This window comes from Acipenser ruthenus, chromosome 9 (genome assembly GCF_902713425.1).
Source record: "Acipenser ruthenus chromosome 9, fAciRut3.2 maternal haplotype, whole genome shotgun sequence".
Classification (NCBI taxonomy): domain Eukaryota; kingdom Metazoa; phylum Chordata; class Actinopteri; order Acipenseriformes; family Acipenseridae; genus Acipenser; species Acipenser ruthenus.
In genome coordinates, this window is record NC_081197.1 from 1,509,644 (window position 1) to 1,530,236 (window position 20,593).

The 20,593-nt window shown below is 40.5% G+C and overlaps 1 protein-coding gene across 4 annotated transcripts in view; it reads left to right on the forward strand.

Moving 5' to 3' along the window:
* The window catches only part of LOC117406076 (gamma-sarcoglycan-like), a 59,410-nt gene that overhangs the window by 13,792 nt on the left and 25,025 nt on the right, over positions 1-20,593 (forward strand). For 2 of the 4 annotated variants that reach the window (XM_059030649.1, XM_059030648.1), the window contains exons 2-3: positions 10,732-10,929; positions 18,369-18,470. In XM_059030649.1, coding sequence (XP_058886632.1) covers positions 10,735-10,929; positions 18,369-18,470 — 297 coding nt within the window. In that variant the 5' untranslated portion in view covers positions 10,732-10,734. The remainder of the gene's footprint in view (positions 1-10,731; positions 10,930-18,368; positions 18,471-20,593) is intronic. The other 2 variants (XM_059030650.1, XM_059030647.1) reach the window with 1 other exon arrangement.

The following is a 20,593-nucleotide window of genomic DNA, read 5'->3' on the forward strand; positions in this document are numbered from 1 at the left end:
TGCAGCTTTTAAACAAACGCGACATTAGTGAAAATGTATTGCTTGCAAGTAACTATAAAAACAAAAGAAAAATCTGTCTTAAAGAGATAATAATAATGATAATAATAATGCGGATGTGTGCGGTTTGACAATGGGGAATGAATTGGGAGGGGGGAAGCTGATAGGAGCTGCTCATAAATAATGTTTCTGCTCTAAACCCTGGTCTGCTTTTATTCCTCACCTGGCTGCTCTTTTAACAGGTCCTGATTTATCAATGCACTGCAGCCCCTGATACGTCTGCATTCATTTATCAGAATTATTCATTTTAGAAAGGACTGTGCAAGGGATGCAAAGTGACTTTGTTATACCCAAGGTGTTGAAAAAAAAAATCATAACTGCTACAGTAATGGGTTCTTTTAATTAAAAATAGATGATATTTTCCATAGTCTCTGCTAGTTCTGCTTGCTTAAATTAGTGATTTTTTTTTACATCTCTTATCTGCTTTTAATATGCATATGATAAGGATTAAAGAAGCTGTCACATGTCACCTAACAGCATGCAGAATAGTACATTCTTACCTGTTTAATATCCAGTTATGCCCGGTGTGTTCTCGTTCGTTCTCTAGTGTTGTCTCTGCTCAGATCGTTATTTACCTGGGTTATTAATTATTACTGCAAACATGCCACCTTTCAACCACAGTGAAAAGGGTTTATCTGGGATCCCGGGTTAACGTGGATCAACCAGATACTGTGATCAGTATTTTAGCATTGCGTTTGCTCTTCATCCCATTATGTGTGTTCAGAGTGAAGGTGTTCACGCAGAGGTTTCCCTTGCGTTCCTAAAAGGGAGGTGGTTTTAGAGATGACCACTTGGGGTGTCATTTTCTGCCCCCTCTACATCTGTGAGTAAATAGCAAAGCAGCAACAGAGAACACACGTACAGTAAGAGGGTTTGAAACAGGCAAGTAATTACATGTCAGGAAAGCGGAGATCATACAAAGTATCCTTTCAAGGGTACAAAGCCACTACTGGACAAATCGGGTTCTTCTAACCCCCCCAGTTTCTTAATTCATTCTAAATTAGAATTTGGAATATGGAGAAAGACAAAGGCAACATCCCTGCTGTTCTTTGAAAACCTGCAAGTCTTTTTTTTTAATGGGGGCTGTATTGTAAAAACGATTACATTTCCTTCTCTCCTGAGAAACCAGTGCAACAAAAGACCCTCATTAAGAGTTCTTCAGAGACAGTGGCTGTGTCGGTTCCCTGCACTAGAGCCACTTATGGCAGCTTTGCAAAGCCGTCTCTGGTAGCGCTGTATTCAAGGTTAATCAAGTCATTTACAGAAGTTGAAAAAAGGACAGTAAAGAATAATTTTCTGTCGTGGCATTCAGTCATATTTTCAGTTTGTAAACCTGACCTTCCCGCTTTTAAAGATGCAACAGCCCCTCTTGTATCTCTCCCAGGTTTACCCCTGGGACTTAGGGTACCTGCACCCTGCTGTGCTTCCTCCTGCTCCACTCTGCCTCCTTTGCAACTGAATCTCCCTTTCAGGGGTGAATTTCTGACAAGACCACTGACAACTGACAATGTGCTGGTGACTTTATTACACATGCCAAATACCCACGAGTGCAGAAGCAGTAGTAAATGATGATTTAGGAACACATATAATGGTATAACTAATAGATTTTGTAAAAAGCATGCAAATTCAGAGGGCATAAAGTGTTCCTTTTAAAGTTATGCTAATTGTGAGTCACACAACGATGACAGATTGCAAGCGGAAATGCAGCTCCACCGCTTTTAAAGCATTAGGCTGTAGCACCATTCATCCAACAGCCTGATCTTCCTTTAGAAAAGAGAAACGTGTCTGTTAAAATTGAATTATAGCCTCATCTTCAGCACATGGTTGCAATCCAGCTGTGTAATGTGGGTTCACTCATCAGCTGCACGAATGGGTACTGTGACATTCTGTTCATTCATTTTATTTTTTTTGTTCTAGCAATGCAGCATATATATATATATATGAATCAGTGATTGGAAATCCTGGCCTGTGATTGAGTAAAACCTCACCATAGAAGGAAAAATAGATTGAACTATTGCCCTAACATCCTTACACCACCGGTCAATAGTCTCTGTCTGTCATGTGATTGGTTCACATCACTGTCAGTCCCACTCCTTTCTCCCCTACACCCTTCACAAGAGAAAATGGCTGAACACCGATTCTGTGAGTTAACAGAAAATTAATTACAAAACATACTACAAAAGAAAGATGCTCCAAACACTCAAATGGTGATTAAAACGCCACTGTCACTGTTTTCTGACTTTCTGAAATTCAAACAAATTCAAACAGCCTGCAGACCAGACGGAGACAGAGAGAAACTTTGTTAACTATGCGGTATGAACTTGAGAAACATTTTCTGTTATTTATTTATTTCTGTTATGTATTTATTTACTTGTGCTGTATCAGCTATATTTAAACAAAATATATAAAGTTGTATTTACTGTCCAACCTTGCCTCGCTTATTTTCTTGACTGATTCATATATTAAATATGTACTGCAGACTCAGCCATAGAGGAAAATGAAATGCCCCTCCAGGGTGCATTATAGCTAAGGCCCTGTGAAAATCACCAAAATGTTCTTTAAAATTCACAGCAGTGTATAGTAAAGTATCGTATTTCACGGAGTGTGCACGGAAATATGTTATAAATTACGTGTACAGATTATATCTTTTTAAACAGCAAATATACATCTAAAAGCACTGACATCAAAATTAACATCAAAGTTACTCAAGCACTTTTTACAATAGCTTGTGACACGGTGTTGTAATTAACAGCCTGTAGGTAAAGTGGATCTGCAACAGTAACGTTGCAGGACATACAGAAGAGCTTACCTCCATCGCTGTGTAGAACTCCTGCTGGATACTGCTTTACATGATCTGCTGCAGACACATTTTTAGCCTTTTTAGACACATCCATTTTCTTATTTACAGTGTGTAGTATTTTAATTTCCCGCACAGCACTCTATGCATGGCAAATATTACACGCAGGCACATAGCAGAGCTGTATAGTTTCGTTAATGTGATTTTTTTTTTTTTTGTATGAAATACAAATGATTATGAAATTTGTTTTTATTTCTTGAGAATATTGTAAAAATCGCGGTATTGGGCTAATTTCACGATTTCCGCGTAGTCCGTGAAATCGCGATTTTCACAGGGCCTTAATTGTAGCTCCCTGTCGGTAACAATAGTCTTCCCTCGGGTCAGTGATTTTCTACCATAGCCCTCCTCTCCAGTCCATATTTACTATATCTTCTTACATTGTGTTTGCTTAAAAACATTTTGATTCAAACAGAACAAAGAAAAAGCCACAATGCAGAAGCAGCACAGCATGCAGCTGAGCAGTAGGCATCATTACATTGGCTAGGAGATCACTGGTCCAGGTGGACGAGTGAGCCAAACTGAAAGGAAACGAGCAATTTCTCAATGATAGTTTTACCTTTTCATTGCTTGAGCTGCTGAACTCTGAGTTAGTTGCAGGTTCCACTCAGGTCACTCAGTCAAGCCCTGGGGAATGGAGTTAGTTGCAGGTTCCACTCAGGTCACTCAGTCAAGCCCTGGGGAATGGAGTTAGTTGCAGGTTCCACTCAGGTCACTCAGTCTAGTCCTGGGGAATGGAGTTAGTTGCAGGTACCACTCAGGTCACTCAGTCTAGTCCTGGGGAATGGAGTTAGTTGCAGGTTCCACTCAGGTCACTCAGTCTAGTCCTGGGGAATGGAGTTAGTTGCAGGTTCCACTCAGGTCACTCAGTCAAGCCCTGGGGAATGGAGTTAGTTGCAGGTACCACTCAGGTCACTCAGTCAAGCCCTGGGGAATGGAGTTAGTTGCAGGTTCCACTCAGGTCACTCAGTCAAGCCCTGGGGAATGGAGTTAGTTGCAGGTACCACTCAGGTCACTCAGTCTAGTCCTGGGGAATGGAGTTAGTTGCAGGTTCCACTCAGGTCACTCAGTCAAGCCCTGGGGAATGAAGTTAGTTGCAGGTTCCACTCAGGTCACTCAGTCAAGCCCTGGGGAATGGAGTTAGTTGCAGGTTCCACTCAGGTCACTCAGTCTAGTCCTGGGGAATGGAGTTAGTTGCAGGTTCCACTCAGGTCACTCAGTCAAGCCCTGGGGAATGAAGTTAGTTGCAGGTTCCACTCAGGTCACTCAGTCAAGCCCTGGGGAATGGAGTTAGTTGCAGGTTCCACTCAGGTCACTCAGTCAAGCCCTGGGGAATGGAGTTAGTTGCAGGTTCCACTCAGGTCACTCAGTCAAGCCCTGGGGAATGTTTTGCTGAGCTGCCAGACTGTTGATTCTGACACACAGTTCTAAACACTGTTCTGAACTCTAGAACCGGAGTGACAGGTGTCATTAGGATGTTTTTGTCCAGCATCATTTACATTTTCTTTTGTTTGTTTTTTACTGCAGCACGCTTCATATAAATGCTCAGTGTTGCATTTTCCTCGCATCTTCGATAAACAAATTGCCTATAAACAACAGGAATCAAATTGTTGTCTGTGAAACTCTACAAAGTAGCTGTCAGGCTCGAGGTGCATACAAATTGCCATAAGAGACAAACACAATTTGACTTTCACAAATTACTCTGCAAGTCCTGTGTCACGTACGGGTCTTTCGACTTTGAATCATTTTTGATGTCACGCATTCTGCTAATGAAATGGTTTTTCCTGCTGAAATAGGCAGACCTGGTGTTTCAGGATTTCTAGAAGTCTTTCATAATTGCAAAGAAAGGTTTTGCAAACAAGTCTAATGATAACATTAAACCCCATGGAGGAGCTGACATCGTAATGCATCAGTGTGTTAAAGGAAGCAGATCTTCCGGTACACACAGATCTGTGTTATTCACTGTGGTGTTTGATTCAATACTACACACAGGCCTCTTTTAAACAGCCTTTCTGGAAGCCATGCACCTTCTCCAAGATAATAATGCATGGGCCATATTTTCAAAACCTCTTTAATTAACTTAATTTTTTGAAAGAGGTAAAACATCAGTTTTTTTAAATTATCTTAAGCACTCTCGGTGTCTTTTGTGTCTCATTTTATAACATTAACATGATTCTCTTCTTTCAAAAAATAGGACTTCATTACAGAATGGCCCTATGCAGTGTCGTCAGAGGCCAAAGTCTATAACAGTATGGCTTACATGAGGCTTGGATGTGGTTTGTCATTCTATTGTATCGTATTAGTTTCAGAACATCCAGTATCTTGTGTTAATATTGTTGAAATGCAATGGGTTTCCATTTCTTTTGCTGGAGAATGCAGTTCAGTGTAAGTTGCTTCTTATGTTATTCCTTTTCTGCCGATGCAGGGTGAGAGATTTGTTAAAAGTAGCTGACCAGACAGGTATCACTTTAAGTGTTGTACCATTTCTTGGCAGTTGTTATTGCAGAAACAGTATCCAAGCCAGTCACTCTGAATTGGCAGAAAATAGTTTTTTAAAGAGAATGCTAAACAAGGACGTTTAGAAAATGTATAGCATTCATGGATGATGAATGAAATTATTTAAGCGCTGCCAAGAAAAGGTAAACCTTTCTTTACTTTTGATAGCCATCTCAATGATTTTCCTTCAGCCTTTAAAAAACAAAACTCTCCTAGCTTACAGGATGAAATAAAAAAAAAAGAATCAGAAAAAAGGTTTGATGATCAAGGCAAAAAACTTGAGATAACAAGTAGTAGCGATAATTAGACCCAAAAGATATAGCAAGCAAGACTGCTCTCAGTTCTGTCGATTCTGTCCCTGGCCTTTTGAAATGGATTAATAAAGCAATAAAGAATGTGGAAGGCTGAAAGATACCTGCCTGAACCATGATCTTGTGCACATCACTCACCCTGGCCGAATGAATTATACAGGCATACTCAGGGTAGATTCTGTACAGTACAAACCACAGTGGAACAGACTGGTGTCGGGGAGGCTCATCAATTTACTTTCAGTTTCTCTTGGACCTCATTTGAAGGTGTTAAACAATTTCTTACAGAAGGAGAATTCTAAAATGGTTCCATTATAGAAACATAATGCTTTTTTGTCATTATTAGCCTTTATAATGTAATGAAAGGGAATAGGCTGTAAGCTTTAAGCATGACTGGATTACAAGCAGGCAAAGGAACCCTTATAGTGTACAAATATTGGTGTGACTGCAAAAGAAAAGATGTTTGGTATGAATTCAGTTTATTTTGTATTGACAGAATGAACACAACTGATCGTACACAGTACAGTATTTTGTGTTTACAATGACCAGGTGCAGTTATCATTTTCTCTTCCAGGACAGAGATAAGGAGTATTGAACTGTTAGAGCAATAAAATGACATTTACCATTTAAAAACATAGAGGCTGGCCTCTAAAGGAAACAGAAAATGATTCATTTTACATGCCTGGGTTCCTTCTGGACTGCAGATGGAAGGTTATGCAGTAAACTTCCTTTACAGCAAAGCATACCGCATCAATGTGTCATCCATGCATTACTATTTATTACTGTAAATAGAGATGAAATGCTTCATTATTTAGAAAGTTTAGATTCGGTTGGGGAAGGAGGGAGTTGTGGGATCACGGTACTCTACATGTGATGAAAACATATTTTTCTTTTGCATCTTCGTTAAGCTGTAACTTACAGAAGTGTTAAAAAGTTTGCAAACAGTAAATGATTTCCAGCAAGACTAGGGCTGGGGATTGTATTGCCCATATCTCCTCTCTCAGACCCGTTACTGAATATCTTGTCATCCCTGAATAGATAACTATTTTAATGAGCCAGACATCTCACAAGTAGAATGGTGCCCTGAAATGTTCTCCTTTTTCTAGGAAAGCAGCACAGCTGGGGATGGGGAGTTTGTTGCCAGATGACTTCACTCAGACTACTTGCTCTCTAAATATCCTGGTATCCCTGAATAGAAAACTGTCCCCTCTTTAAAAATAAGCTAATGATTTTAATGAGCAATCCGTCTCACAAGTTCAGTGGTACCCTAAATATGATTCAATCCGTCTCACAAGTTGTGCATTTGTTCTCTGTTTTACCCAAAAAAATGGTTTCCTGGGTGGTGGCTGCCGAGACTGGTACAGTATTCAATGTAACGTTGTCCTTGGCAGTCCTGAGCCAGAAACCTGTTTATGAGGGTAACATGAAGATGTCATAACCAGTGATTCTGCATTGGTAATAAGTGGAGAGACAGTTCATTAAAATCTCTTGCATATTTCTAAAGAGGAGATGATTATCTAGTCAGAGATACCAGGGTATTTAGTAAGTAGGGCTCTGAGTGAGGCAGTACAATCCCCAGCCCTCGTCTTGCTGTAAATCATTTGCTGATTCCAAACTTTTGAACACTACTGTATCCTGGGGGTTCCCATAATGCAATGCTGCTGCTAGGTGCTAAGGGTTGATGTCGGCTCTTAACATCATGTCAATAGTGTATGTATAATCTTAATGCCTTGACTAACATTATGTACCATTAGAAAACAAAAGGGCTGATTATAATGAGGCTGGCTTTGAAAATAGCTCCCATCGAGAATCATTCTCAGTTTCTTGAGTGTTTTTACTGAACAAGGCTAAGGTTGCATCCCATGTGAGTGAAACAGGGTGGAGGCTGGGCACAAACCGGCGACCCCGCGCACCACAAGCGAGCATCTTAACCACAGTGCACAAGATCCGGGCTCGTCTGCATTCGTGGTGTTAGAGCTTTTAACCTCCTCTCATCTCACCGACAGGAGACAGAGCAGAGTCAGGAATGGCACAACACTGCCCGGTACATGAGCTCCATAGAAAGAGAGCAAGCATTAGTCACTTTCGCAGTTCCTCCATGTCGCTTTCTAATGATGTGAGGAAATAATTTCCTCTATATATTAATTTATTCAGTGGCCAATTGCAAAGATGCAAGGATATTGAACCGTGTGAAGACCAAGGCTTAAAAATGAATTTGAGTGTTATCGCATTAACACTGTAAGATAATTGATTGCACCTGCTCATTATTCATTAAACCTGCACCATGATTCTCTTCAAATAATTATTACAGCCCTTGGAGCATTCATCTCATGGTACAGCAGTGCACTGTGCATGCAATACACGATTCTGTGATGTTTAATTTACTCTCTGCACTGGAAATGTAAAGCAATACGTCTGCAGTTTAAATACTGTATCTATGTCTTTGCACAAACTTCACATGCTAGTACCCTGGAATGTATATGGATTTCATTAGAAAATGCACATCTCTCGAATAGATGCTATTTAAATTAAATCACAGTCTACTTTATGCAGGAACAAGTGTATTTGCATAGTAATTACTAAGTAAGTGCATGTGTACTTCCATAGTATTTCAGTGTTATTATGCATAGTTACAATGTACTGAAAATGTACATTTTTTTTGCATGAAGTACACAATTGTATCAGAAAAGGGTTAGAGTTAGGATTTGGGTTAGGGAGGTTAGGACTAGAGATAGGTTTAGAGTTAGGGAAGTGTTAAGGTTTAAATTAGGTTTAGATCATGTAAAAGTACATTGTAATTATGTATAATACCATTGTAATGATGTGTAGGTGCACATGTATTAACTAAGTAACTGCATATAAATGAACAGTAATTAGAGACACTTCATGTAAAGTGTTACCCTTTATGGTGTCTGCAAACTAGATCATTAAAAATAGAACCTCAGTCTAAAGGACACAAGCAAAGGTAATATGATCCATTTATTTAAAGGAACCTGTTTCAGTGGTATTGCTGTAGACTGCAGCCAGGGGAAGATTGCAGTACCCTGCAGTATAGCTGGTTGTGATTGCTAATGGTTGCATGGTAACCCTTTAGAGCCAAGTTATTGTGTTCTGTATCTGATGCTTAACCAATGCATCACACATACTTCAGTTGTGTTTACTGAGTGCAGAGATGAATACAGTACATGTTTTTGCCTCATTAAATGTATGGATGTTGAAGTCTGTTTGTTTAGCATTCCAGTATATAATGCTTAGAGCATTTCAGCCTATCCCCATCTTTTACCAGAGAAAACAGCACAAAACCTATGAATAAATGTACCAAACCAGAAGTACAGAAAACTACTCAGGCTTGTATTTGCATTGCTTGCACGGAGTTTTAAGCTGTCTCCAATTTATTTTAGAATTGGAAGTGGGGGTTTTTAAATGCTAAACTTTGGCGTAAGCAGCTTTGAGAATCTAGCCCAAAGTATGACTTCAATCCAGGCAATTGGGCACATGTCAACTTCCCTTCCTTACTGTTGTAGCATTGCATAAGAACAGAAGAAAAGTTTGGGAACGAGAAAAGGCCAGTCAGCCCATCAAGGCTCCTCCATATTAGGCTATTCCATGCATTTATAACTCTATGTAAAAAAGCCAGCAGGCAGGTGTGGCTGGAGCAGCTTCTTTTTTGAGACAATAAGCGGCCACACAGGGCTTCAGAAAGCAGCTTGTTTAATGATTTTATGTGAACCAGCAACTGGTCGAAGGAGGAGACTTAATCACATTTGTCAAATTCCATGTGCTGAGCAAACAACACCAATTCCTTGTTGGAAATTCAGAACTGTCGAGAGACCTCTGGGGGGGGATCATGGCTTTATTTAATTAAGAACGAAAGAGGGGCCGGTATTTGGTCATGGAAGAGGTGGATCTTTTTCAAATTTCCAGTTGGTTGCACTCTTTAGAAGGTTTCTCCTGATGGCAAGTTAATTGCAATTGTTTTTAGAATTGTAGCTACTTTTGTTGTTACTGACTGAGTCCAGTGCCTGAGTTTCCAATCTATAACTGAAACCTCAGGGCCTTAGTTATTTGTCATTACAGAACCAGTTTCCTTGTATCACAGTAAATACCAACGAGTGAATGTGTTCTCCTGGAAGTCAGTAAGAGCATGAGAATCGTGTCGAGGGACAACACTGTATATAGTAGCTCCTATGTGACTTGCTTTCTTTTCATTTTACCCACTGATAATTGGTTACTGATTAATACAATGTTTTATTTCTTCTTTAATGATTTAAACAGCGTTGCGTCTGCAGTAAATAGCAGAGTCCTGAAATATATAAACCCAGGCTAACATAGAGGTAACTAGCCAATGATGATCCCTCCTTCATAGGATAGATAGTCTACTCTATCACAATAGAGGGGTTTGTTACGGGTTTATTAGCATTTACATTTAGCTTGCAAAGTTAAACACTTGAGTTGCAAAATTTCCAATAGATACAGTATCGGAGAAAAAAACAAACAAATGAATAACAGAAAAGATTTGGATCCAATTATAAAAAGGAACTTTCTTTAAACAGCTGTGGGCAAACGTTTTGCGTCACACTATAGAATTAACTCATTGTGCTTCTTAAAGTCCGGAAACCTGCTGAATAACGTTACGTTAACATATTGAATTGCATACCGCTTTGTAGTTTTCCATATACTTAATGAAAAACTGACAAAAATTGAAAGATGTGACATTTCGAAATCTAACACGAAATACTGTACTACTGTTATGGCTTCTTGTACACTTTTGCAATATAATTTTGTAGTTTCACTGATTACATGATGTTAAATAAAATATCTAAATTATGTTTATACAGTTTTTGTTTTAATTATCTCTAAAATTCAAGGTGATGCTAAACTTTTGGCCCTCACTTTAAATTCAGTCTGGATTCCTGGATTCCTGGCTTTCCTCTCCTGCTTGCCTTGCTGTGTTCTCTGTCCTGTGATCGCTCTCTACTCCATGGCTATCACTGACTTGAGCTTTGTCTTCTCCAGCAGATGGTACGGGAGCAATACACCACCACGACGCAGGGCACTAGCCTGCAGAGGCCGGACAACGAGTATGTCTACAAAATCGGGATCTACGGCTGGAGAAAGCGCTGCCTCTACCTGCTCGTCCTGCTTCTGCTCATCATTTTGGTTGTGAACTTTGCACTGACTATCTGGGTCCTCAGAGTGATGTGGTTCAATCCGGTAAGCTGGGTTAACTCTGTCTAATTCTTCTTTGTTTTAGGCTAAATGAATTCAGACCCTTCAGCCTACCTTACCTCGTAGCTGATTCCTATTAATCCCGGGGATTAGGCTGGTTGTCACTCAAACCAGCGGTGCCTTCTCATATCAAAATGAGAAGTTATTGTTTGAATTACTCACACCTCGTGTCAAGGTGCTTTCACATCATTCTGGAGCTCATCTTCTGTTCTACTTTCCTGACAGTACTTATGTGATGCAAGCTAGATGACGCCGGCTCTAACTTCTATAAGGACACCTTGGCTGAGCTAGTCTCTGTAATACTGTCTGTGTCTACGGAAGGCAACTAGAACATGAACACAGACGAAGAAGAACACACAAATGAAAGTATTGCAATAAGAAGCACTCAGAAAGACAAGGGACAGTAATAAGAAGATGTAATGTGAAGGTTTTACTCTCTAATATGTAGCTCAGTAGGGAGGGAGGGGAGCCCTAATAACTTACAACAGGTTCAAAGGCAGGGTGAGTTGAGGAAGTCAGCACTCAATAGAGAAGGAGGCAGAGTTTACACTGTGAGAAGAGCATGCACAGGAATCTCTTGTCTATTTGTTTGAATCCACACTCTGTTTTATCCCCCCTGACCTGCTGGCTCTCTGCTGGGGACTGCTCCAATCTCTTGTGAATTGCATCTATTTGTTTGAATCCAGACCCAGTTTTATCCCCCCTGACCTGCTGGCTCTCTGCTGGGGACTGCTCCAATCTCTTGTGAATTGCATCTATTTGTTTGAATCCAGACCCAGTTTTATCCCCCCTGACCTGCTGGCTCTCTGCTGGGGACTGCTCCAATCTCTTGTGAATTGCATCTATTTGTTTGAATCCAGACCCAGTTTTATCCCCCCTGACCTGCTGGCTCTCTGCTGGGGACTGCTCCAATCTCTTGTGAATTGCGTCTATTTGTTTGAATCCAGACCCAGTTTTATCCCCCCTGACCTGCTGGCTCTCTGCTGGGGACTGCTCCAATCTCTTGTGCTGTCAGTGTTTCGTGGTACTCATTCTTTTGCGGCACACATATGACCCCTGAGAGGCCCGAGGAGCGATATCAATTGGATTCATTTTTTCACTCCCTAGAGGCTTGTACTTAATTCACACAAGCGACGGTGATTCACTATCACTGCTGGCATCCAGCCCAGGAGGGATCGTTCTTCAGTGAAATTGGTATTTGTGGAACTTCGCAGCAGTCAAAAGATACCCAGACTCTGAGTGCTTATTACAGATCACTATCTGGTAAGAGTACCGAGCTGAAGTTGCAGTTGATCCTGTGCATTGATTGGTAAATAGTGTGTATCTCCTGTGTCAGCTTGTTTATATTATTTATAGAGTCCCAAGGCGGTGGGGCCGTGTGTTCAACGATTTAGCATCACAATGTTTAATCTCTATTAACAGACCATTTGGAGCTGACCTGTGGATTGTGTTAAAGCTGTCATGGACAGGGGTGTTATACCATATTATTAAACAAATTGAAAAGCCGTTCTGAATGACGTGAACGGATTGAGATGTCAAAATGGAGCAAATGTGAACATCAAGGTTATTTTGCAGTGATGCACACAGCTATGGGAGCAGAGTAGAATCTTGCTAGGGTTTATGTACTGAACCTAATCAGCCAACTTTGTACTAACCTTTAGATGACACATCGAAGGGCATCGAAGATCAACACCTAACAGAAAACATTTGAGGATGATGCTACAGAAACCACATGTGATGGAGGAAAGGGTTTGAGCGTTCATGTTCTGTGCATGCAAACAAATGCACTTCAATGGACTGTGGAAGTCTAGCAGCTTCTCCTTCATTTATCCAATGTAGCCTGGCCATATTCACATAACTCTGAAAAACAAAGAAAAAACATGATGGTAGTATGATGACCCAGTCCAAATGCCATTGAGCCTGAACACAAGGTTCAGTTATCCTGAAGAAATTATATTAGGATTTTGCTCTGGTCAGTGAGCTGCATTAAAGAATAGGTCAGAAGATCCATTTTTGTGGTTATTGCATATCATAGATTTATATCGTTGAACAGTAATGAGGTAATGAGCAGACCTGATGAGGCGTAGGGGTTTTGATTTTTGGATTGTATCATTTTCTTTCACTGTTCTGTGTTGGCCTGGTTGATTTTTGGATTGTATCATTTTCTTTCACTGTTCTGTGTTGGCCTGGTTGATTTTTTCGCACACCTTGCTTTGCTGCTTTTGCTTCTGTTGTGGACTTTTTAGCAGAGGATAAATAGAGACCGATTGTAATGTCTCATTCGACACACTGCAGCAGATTCACACAAGTGACCCAATCCATGTAAAGCAAAATGGACCGTACCTCAGCTGTCAATCAGCGACATACAGTTGTGAAATAATCCTGCGTGTCTCCTTGCTCATTCCTGTTTTGTTAGTTTTACTTTGTTGTTGTAGTTTTTTTTCTTGGAAGCTGTTGATGATGCAGACAATGACCTTAAAATAATGATGGTTAGTTTATATGAATTTCAGTGGAATAGCTGTGATTCCTAGGGTGTTTCATCTTTAAAACTAGAACAAAACATGCTGTCTTAAGGTGTTACTCTTCCAATACAAATATGAATTTGAGGCAATTATTTTGAAGTTATCATCATCTGTGAACAGTATAGTATCGTAATGATTTTCATTACGTGCGAGTGGCTGTTAATTACTTTATGCTAATATTGGACTTTGCTTTAAAGATAAAATGAGATAGTAGTCGTGGGGACCAACCAAGACGTAGCTTCACTGTAATATATGAGCCTCTAGAGCCAGGTAACGTGGCTGAAGTATAATGCTGGCTCCAGGGATCAACCAAAGTGTCGCCTCCCTAGCGCCTCAGCATGGCAGCCGTCTGGAATGGGCTGGGTGGAGCCCTTCACAGGGGTTATCAGGTGGACCCTCCCATCTTCGGTGTTTCGGCGTCCTATCCATTCCCCACATAATAAAAATAAAATCGCTGTGTGATAAAGTGTGGGATATTGAGAGCAATGAATTAGAGAACCGTCCTTACAAATAAAGTGTAGCACATGTGCAGTTTGGCCTAACTGGGAATTAAACACATGAGTGGATTGTCGAATTATGTAACAACAAGGGAGAACTGCACTATGTGGAGATTGATCTCTGTAGGTTTCCAACCAGCCATCACACGCGTGCAGTTTATGAAGACAGAAAACAGGATTAACCCACTTAATGCTAATGAGGGAATTTGCAGAACATAAATGAACTGTAAACAAGCCCGTGGAGCTCTGATGTTCTGAAAAGGGAAACGCAATAACAGGACGCATGAGAATCTGAGCAAAACACAGGAATCCGCAAAAAATATTCAAGATAATTGACCTTTTATGATTGCAGTATGCATATATCTGCTTTTGATACTGTATGGTGTATTACACACTGATATTTCTATACTAGCCTACCAGAAAGTCACGAGACTGTACTATCTGTGTTCTGTCTTATAATGAGAATGAAAGTGCTAATGGAATGGCATTATGGGGCAAATGGGAGCCACAGCCAGGCAGTCTGATACCTGGTTCCACGGTATAAAGGGCCACCTTATACAGGCACAGGTTTCCTTAGTAAAATGTTTCAGATATATCTCCTTGTACAGGCATATTATACATGTTTTATATTTTGACAAATGGCCTTTCAAACTATGCTCTGGCCCGGAAGCTTTGCCACCAAGTCTGTATGAATAAACATAGAAAGAGTGAAGAGCAGTATCTGATCTATACCTTTCTGTATGGATTCTCCTTTATTAATGGAAACGTCAATTCCGTGGCATTTTCAAATGCTCTTTGGAGGGATGATACTGACCTTGCTCGGGTTCGGTGTTATCATGCAGAAGCATAGGCATTAATATCAAAGCCAGTGATAAATAAATGCAGTTTCATCCTCTGAAGTGCCTGAGGACTTTATTTATTGATACATAATTGTTTCAAGGAGTTGCCATTTGTGGGTTTATGGCATGGGCCTCTGTCATTGCGAAAAAATTGAACTCTGTTTAAATGTACTTTTATTGCATAATGATAAGCCATCCAAAGTAAAGGGAAAAGTGAGTTTTAGTTTTGAGGTGTTCTTGAGGACAAGGTGGCAGGTGCACTTAACACAAGAGCAGAACGACGGCTAACCTGACAGAATAGTTTGGGTAAAAACAGTCAAGCAGGCCAATAGCTGCTCTGTGTGTGAACGCACTGTTTTGTAACACTTAGCTGTTTGTGTGCTATATTTTAAAAACTGCTTGGAATTAAAAAAAAAAGATATATTTATTAATATTCTAAAATGTCATTTATATGTAAATTGATTGCAACAGCAACTGCACTTCTGTACATTTTCACAATTACGTGATGTGCGGTTAGTTGATCACCAGTTTCTGAGCTTAACTGTCACTTTTTCAGTGTTACCCCCACCTAACACCTTGGCCAGTGCTTTAAGTGCAGCACAGAAACCAGGTCCAGAGGACACACTCGGAAACCAAGTGCACGTAGACTTGGGACAGACGGCAAGGAACAACTCTTTACAGATGAAATGGTGAGGGGATGGTATGTTGTTAATGGTGTTTGTTCCAGTCACACAGAAATAATGCTAATGATGATTTGGAGTAAATAGCTTCGCAAATCTAGACCAGGATTTTTTGAAGGAATTTAGTTTTGGCTACAAACTACTGCGTCCTATTTCGAGGACAGTCAAGTTAGACATGCCTGTAATCAAGCAGTGACATTTACGGCGGCTATGAAGCTCAACACATAGAAAATTGAGCTTTATCTTCACTGTGGGGAGGAAAACACCAGGAAATCATTTTTAGGCTTCAGTTTCTTATTTTATATTGAGGCGTCATAAAAGCATCTCAAGGGCTGTGTTTACAGAATTAACAGTTACATTTAGACTTCACTTTTGCAGTTAACTAAATTAGAGTAAGTTATCACAGCAATATAGTTAGAGAAAAATAAAATAGCAGGTAGAGGCCAGTTAAAAATGCCCCCCAAAAATTACAAAGTAACCTGTCCTGAAATGAGGACAATGGCACTTAAAGATAAACAGTGCTTGAAAGAAAATAAACTTTGAACCCTTTTTAAAACAGGTGCGCTGGTGATCTATCAGACCAGAACAGTGCAATTTGGAGTTCAATTATCCAAGTTAGCTTAATATCGAGGTACATGAAACATGCTGGCTTAGTCTGCCTCGTTAAATCAGCAAATAATATATGTCTTATTGACGTCCTTCAGCAGTCTGCCCAGCTGCAGCTGCAGAAGAGGCTCCCAGTACAATTAACAGCTTCTTAGGAGTTGTTTGGAAGCCTAGAGACATTGAATGGAAGCTGTCTTTACTGGTTGCTTTACAGCACCATCGTGGGTACTGAAGATTGATTTACCGGCATTGCTTTTCAAATAGGGTGTTTACAGTACAAAGTGGTGTCTGATGTTACAATTGCAATATTACACAATGGCTCTGCATTTAATAAATAAATAAAGAAATAAATGCTGTGCTACAGCTGGGATACCATGGTATTGCTATGCAATTTCTGACTTGCGTGGATCAGGAGATGTTGCATTGGATTTCTGAAGTGTGTTTCGATTGGGAGGGTGTCTGAGTCTTTCTACCACCTTCTGTGTCTCAAGCCCTCGATTCCATAGTAATGCTGGTGTTCTTTAACCCTTTCATGCATGGCAGCCTCATATGGGGACGGATAAAAACTCTCTTCTAGTCTTTATGTGGGGACATATACAAGGTGACTATTCGTGATAACCTCATAAATATAAAGCAATGGAAAACACATTTGAAAACAATTCAATGAAAAGTATCTTTATTATGTGTCCAAAACTACTTTATTTCCAAGGTATTCCAGGTTTTTTTTGTGCATGAAAGGGCAATTTGGACCATTCCCACTGGATGCAGTTTTTTTTTTTTTATTTGCTGAAGGGAAAAGTTAAATGCAGTAATTGAGTGGTCAGTAAAATGTCACGGCTCCTATTAAGCTAAGGGTGATGAACTGTCTCCCAGCACTTGAAAGGAGTAATTGAGCCACGGCAAGTTTTAATGAACTTTAATTTTTCATAGGCCTGCTGCAGTGTGTGAAGGCATGTTCCAGGGCCTATTAAAAGATGGAAAAACTGCAAAGTTGTTTAGAATGAGTTGTCACTATGGGGCACAACCCAGCTCTGCTGTGTCTTCAGCTCTGCCATGTCTTCAGCTCTGCCGTGGCTTCAGCTCTGCCGTGGCTTCAGCTCTGCCGTGGCTTCAGCTCTGCCGTGGCTTCAGCTCTGCTGTGTCTTCAGCTCTGCCACGCCTTGAGCTCTGCTGTGTCTTGAGCTCTGCTGTGTCTTAAGCTCTGCCGCGTCTTCAGCTTTGCTGTGGCTTCAGCTCTGCTGTGTCTTCAGCTCTGCCACGCCTTGAGCTCTGCTGTGTCTTGAGCTCTGCTGTGTCTTAAGCTCTGCCGCGTCTTCAGCTCTGCCGTGCCTTCAGCTCTGCCACGTCTTGAGCTCTGCTGTGTCTTGAGCTCTGCTGTGTCTTCAGCTCTGCCACGTCTTCAGCTCTGCCGTGCCTTCAGCTCTGCCGTGTTTTCAGCTCTGCCGTGTCTTCAGCTCTGCCGTGGCTTCAGCTCTGCTGTGTCTTCAGCTCTGCCACGCCTTGAGCTCTGCTGTGTCTTGAGCTCTGCTGTGTCTTGAGCTCTGCTGTGTCTTCAGCTCTGCCACGCCTTGAGCTCTGCTGTGTCTTGAGCTCTGCTGTGTCTTGAGCTCTGCTGTGTCTTCAGCTCTGCCGTGTTTTCAGCTCTGCCGTGTTTTCAGCTCTGCCGTGTCTTCAGCTCTGCCGTGGCTTCAGCTCTGCTGTGTCTTCAGCTCTGCCACGCCTTGAGCTCTGCTGTGTCTTCAGCTCTGCTGTGTCTTGAGCTCTGCTGTGTCTTCAGCTCTGCCGCGCCTTCAGCTCTGCCGTGTCTTCAGCTCTGCCGTGTCTTCAGCTCTATATTATTTGAAAAATAAATATAATTGAACCTAATCTTGATGATGTAATACTTGAATGCCCCTGTGTTATTATTATAACAGTTAAATGTATCAAGGCCATGTTAAACTTGATGATGTAATACATGAACGTCCCCGTGTTATTGTTATAACAGAAAATGTATCAGGGCCATGTTTTCAAAGCGTTTGCTCCAGTCTTTAATTATCTTCTATTATTTTTTGAAAGCGGTAATTTGAATTGCCAACTGATAATTTTACAAAACTACAACCAAACAGCTAAGTTATATATTTCCAGTTCTCTTCAGCACTCTCAGTGTGTTTTGTTTAACATGATTTTCTCTGCTTTCAAAAAATAGTTCATTAAGGAATGGAGGAAACGTTTTGAAAATATGTTACTTGATGTCTTATTGACTTTAAATTGTAAAAAAAAAGTTTTCTTGTTTTTCTACAGGAAGGAATGGGACTATTGAAAGTCACTAAAGATGGGCTTCGACTAGAAGGAGAGTCTGAATTTCTATTTCCGCTGTACGCCAAAGAAATTCACTCCAGAACAGTAAGTTGATGCTGCTAACATCCCATTTTGCTACAAATATGCTTTTGATTGTCAGAAACAGACGTTTGATTTTTCATTTTAAGCTCTGTGTTAAAATAATGGAGCAGCCACCTCTATGAGGCTTTGTACAGTCAAATAAAACATCTAAGAGTATAGGTGAATAGATCGCTTGGCCTGTAGGGACGTTATATGTATAGTGATTTATAATGATCTCGTTATGTGTTTTATGTATGGTGGTGACTTGTAAAAGAGACAGATGTATGCATTAAGAGTTCTAGGCAATGGCTGGAGATTGTCATGAGATAATGTGGGACACTGTGTGCTTCAGGACAGACCGGTCTCTCATGCTAAGGGACAGAGTCATCATCACAACCTGCTGTTTTATCTGCAGTATATATGAATGGGATATCTACCAGTACACCATGCAGGGGGAGGTGGGGAGTCCAATGGGTTGGTCCTGGTTTCCTCTGACAGCATTCACACAAGACAGTGGACTTGAGCTTTGCAGTCTTTCTTTGCCATGACAAGAAAGAGAATAATGACACTGGTTAATATCTGCTTGTTTCCTCAGCTCCTAAAGCAATGGTGTCTTTAGTTGAAGGAACCCAGTCTACAGCCTGTCATGCATTTGCTTTTATAGCTACTAGCACAGAAAGCTTGAACACCCCATTTGTCCTGAAAAAGCTGGATTATGTGTGAGAAGGTTACTCCTCGTCATCTCATTGCAAAATTTATTTTTATCTGAGACAAGTCAGTTCCTAATGCATTTCATTTTGGCACTGTCCCGTGAGAGGAAAATGTTTTGCATTGCAATATGAGGTATGCACTGTTCTGAAGGTTATTTGAATAGATTTTAATGCAGTTGGGATCCGATGAATGATAGCTGGCTACAGACAGTATATAAGAGAGGCTGTTGTGCCCGGAATTCTCCTGATTTTTTCTGCTCTTTTTTTTTTCCAGGGTCATTTATTTATTCCTCCTTTGTGACAGTCTGGTGTTGTGAAGCATCTTTTTTTGATATGGTTGCTTTATTGTATCTCTGAGTTTTTTTCAATAAATATTATTTCTATATCAGTGTTTGGGACTAAAACATTGTTCTTCTAGGCCAGGCAATAATGAGCCTAAAGCTGAGGGAACACAAAGACACTTTCTCTGGCACAGTGGCTTGAAACCTGCTTCCAGGAGACCAGCGGGAGACCTGGTTTGAGGCAACTTTGCTGCATCAAACCCCAAGTCTCCTGAAACCAAGTTCCAAGCCACAAAGTGGCTTCATGTTCCCTCAGCTTTGCATGCATTGGGAAAAGGTAACCGCATACAACAACAACAACGTTAGGCCATATTCACAAAAACCTACATCATTAAAATCGATATCACACTGTATACAATCAAGTCAGAAGACAATAGCAGTTGGCGTGCTCTCCTGATAATGTCGTTACTACATCTGGGTTTATTCTATTAGATTATGTGGATCAGGAAAAAAAAATAAAGTGAAATAAAGCCGACCAATATAATGTCAACCAATTAGAGCAGAACTGTGTTACACTGCTGTAAATCTGGGAATACATGGAATTTTTATAATGAGCGTAACACAGTGGTGGTAATTATGTTGTGCTCGCTTTTGCTTGAACTATTAGAAGGCGACACTTAACCTTAAAACGATCGCGGTGTAAGAGTTTCATGCTATCGGCACATTCGCCTGTAATTGGAAAAAAGAAGGGAACCCACATCAGCTACATTAAAAGATGAAATGTAAGCTGTGCACAGTGGCACTGTTAATGAAGTCTCTTATAAAGTACACCAGCCCAAGTTTATGACTTGATTTCCAATTCTGGAAGCATCTATTCTAATAAATACTTGAAGGAGCTGTCCGTCTCTCTACTCTGCTCTAATATAAAGGTCTTGTGTAATTTTAATGGGTTGTAATGTACTTTCGTAAGGGTTTGTTAATCAATATTTGGAGAAGTAAAATAACCAAGGAAAACATTAGTTGAACCGCAGGGGATTTTAGGCCCATACATAATTTGTAGAGCAGCATACATTACACAATGTCAGTGTTCTCTGCTAAGTGTGTTTTGTGTTTTAACTCAGTAAGTTTGCATTTTAAATTCAGCGGTGCAAAGGGA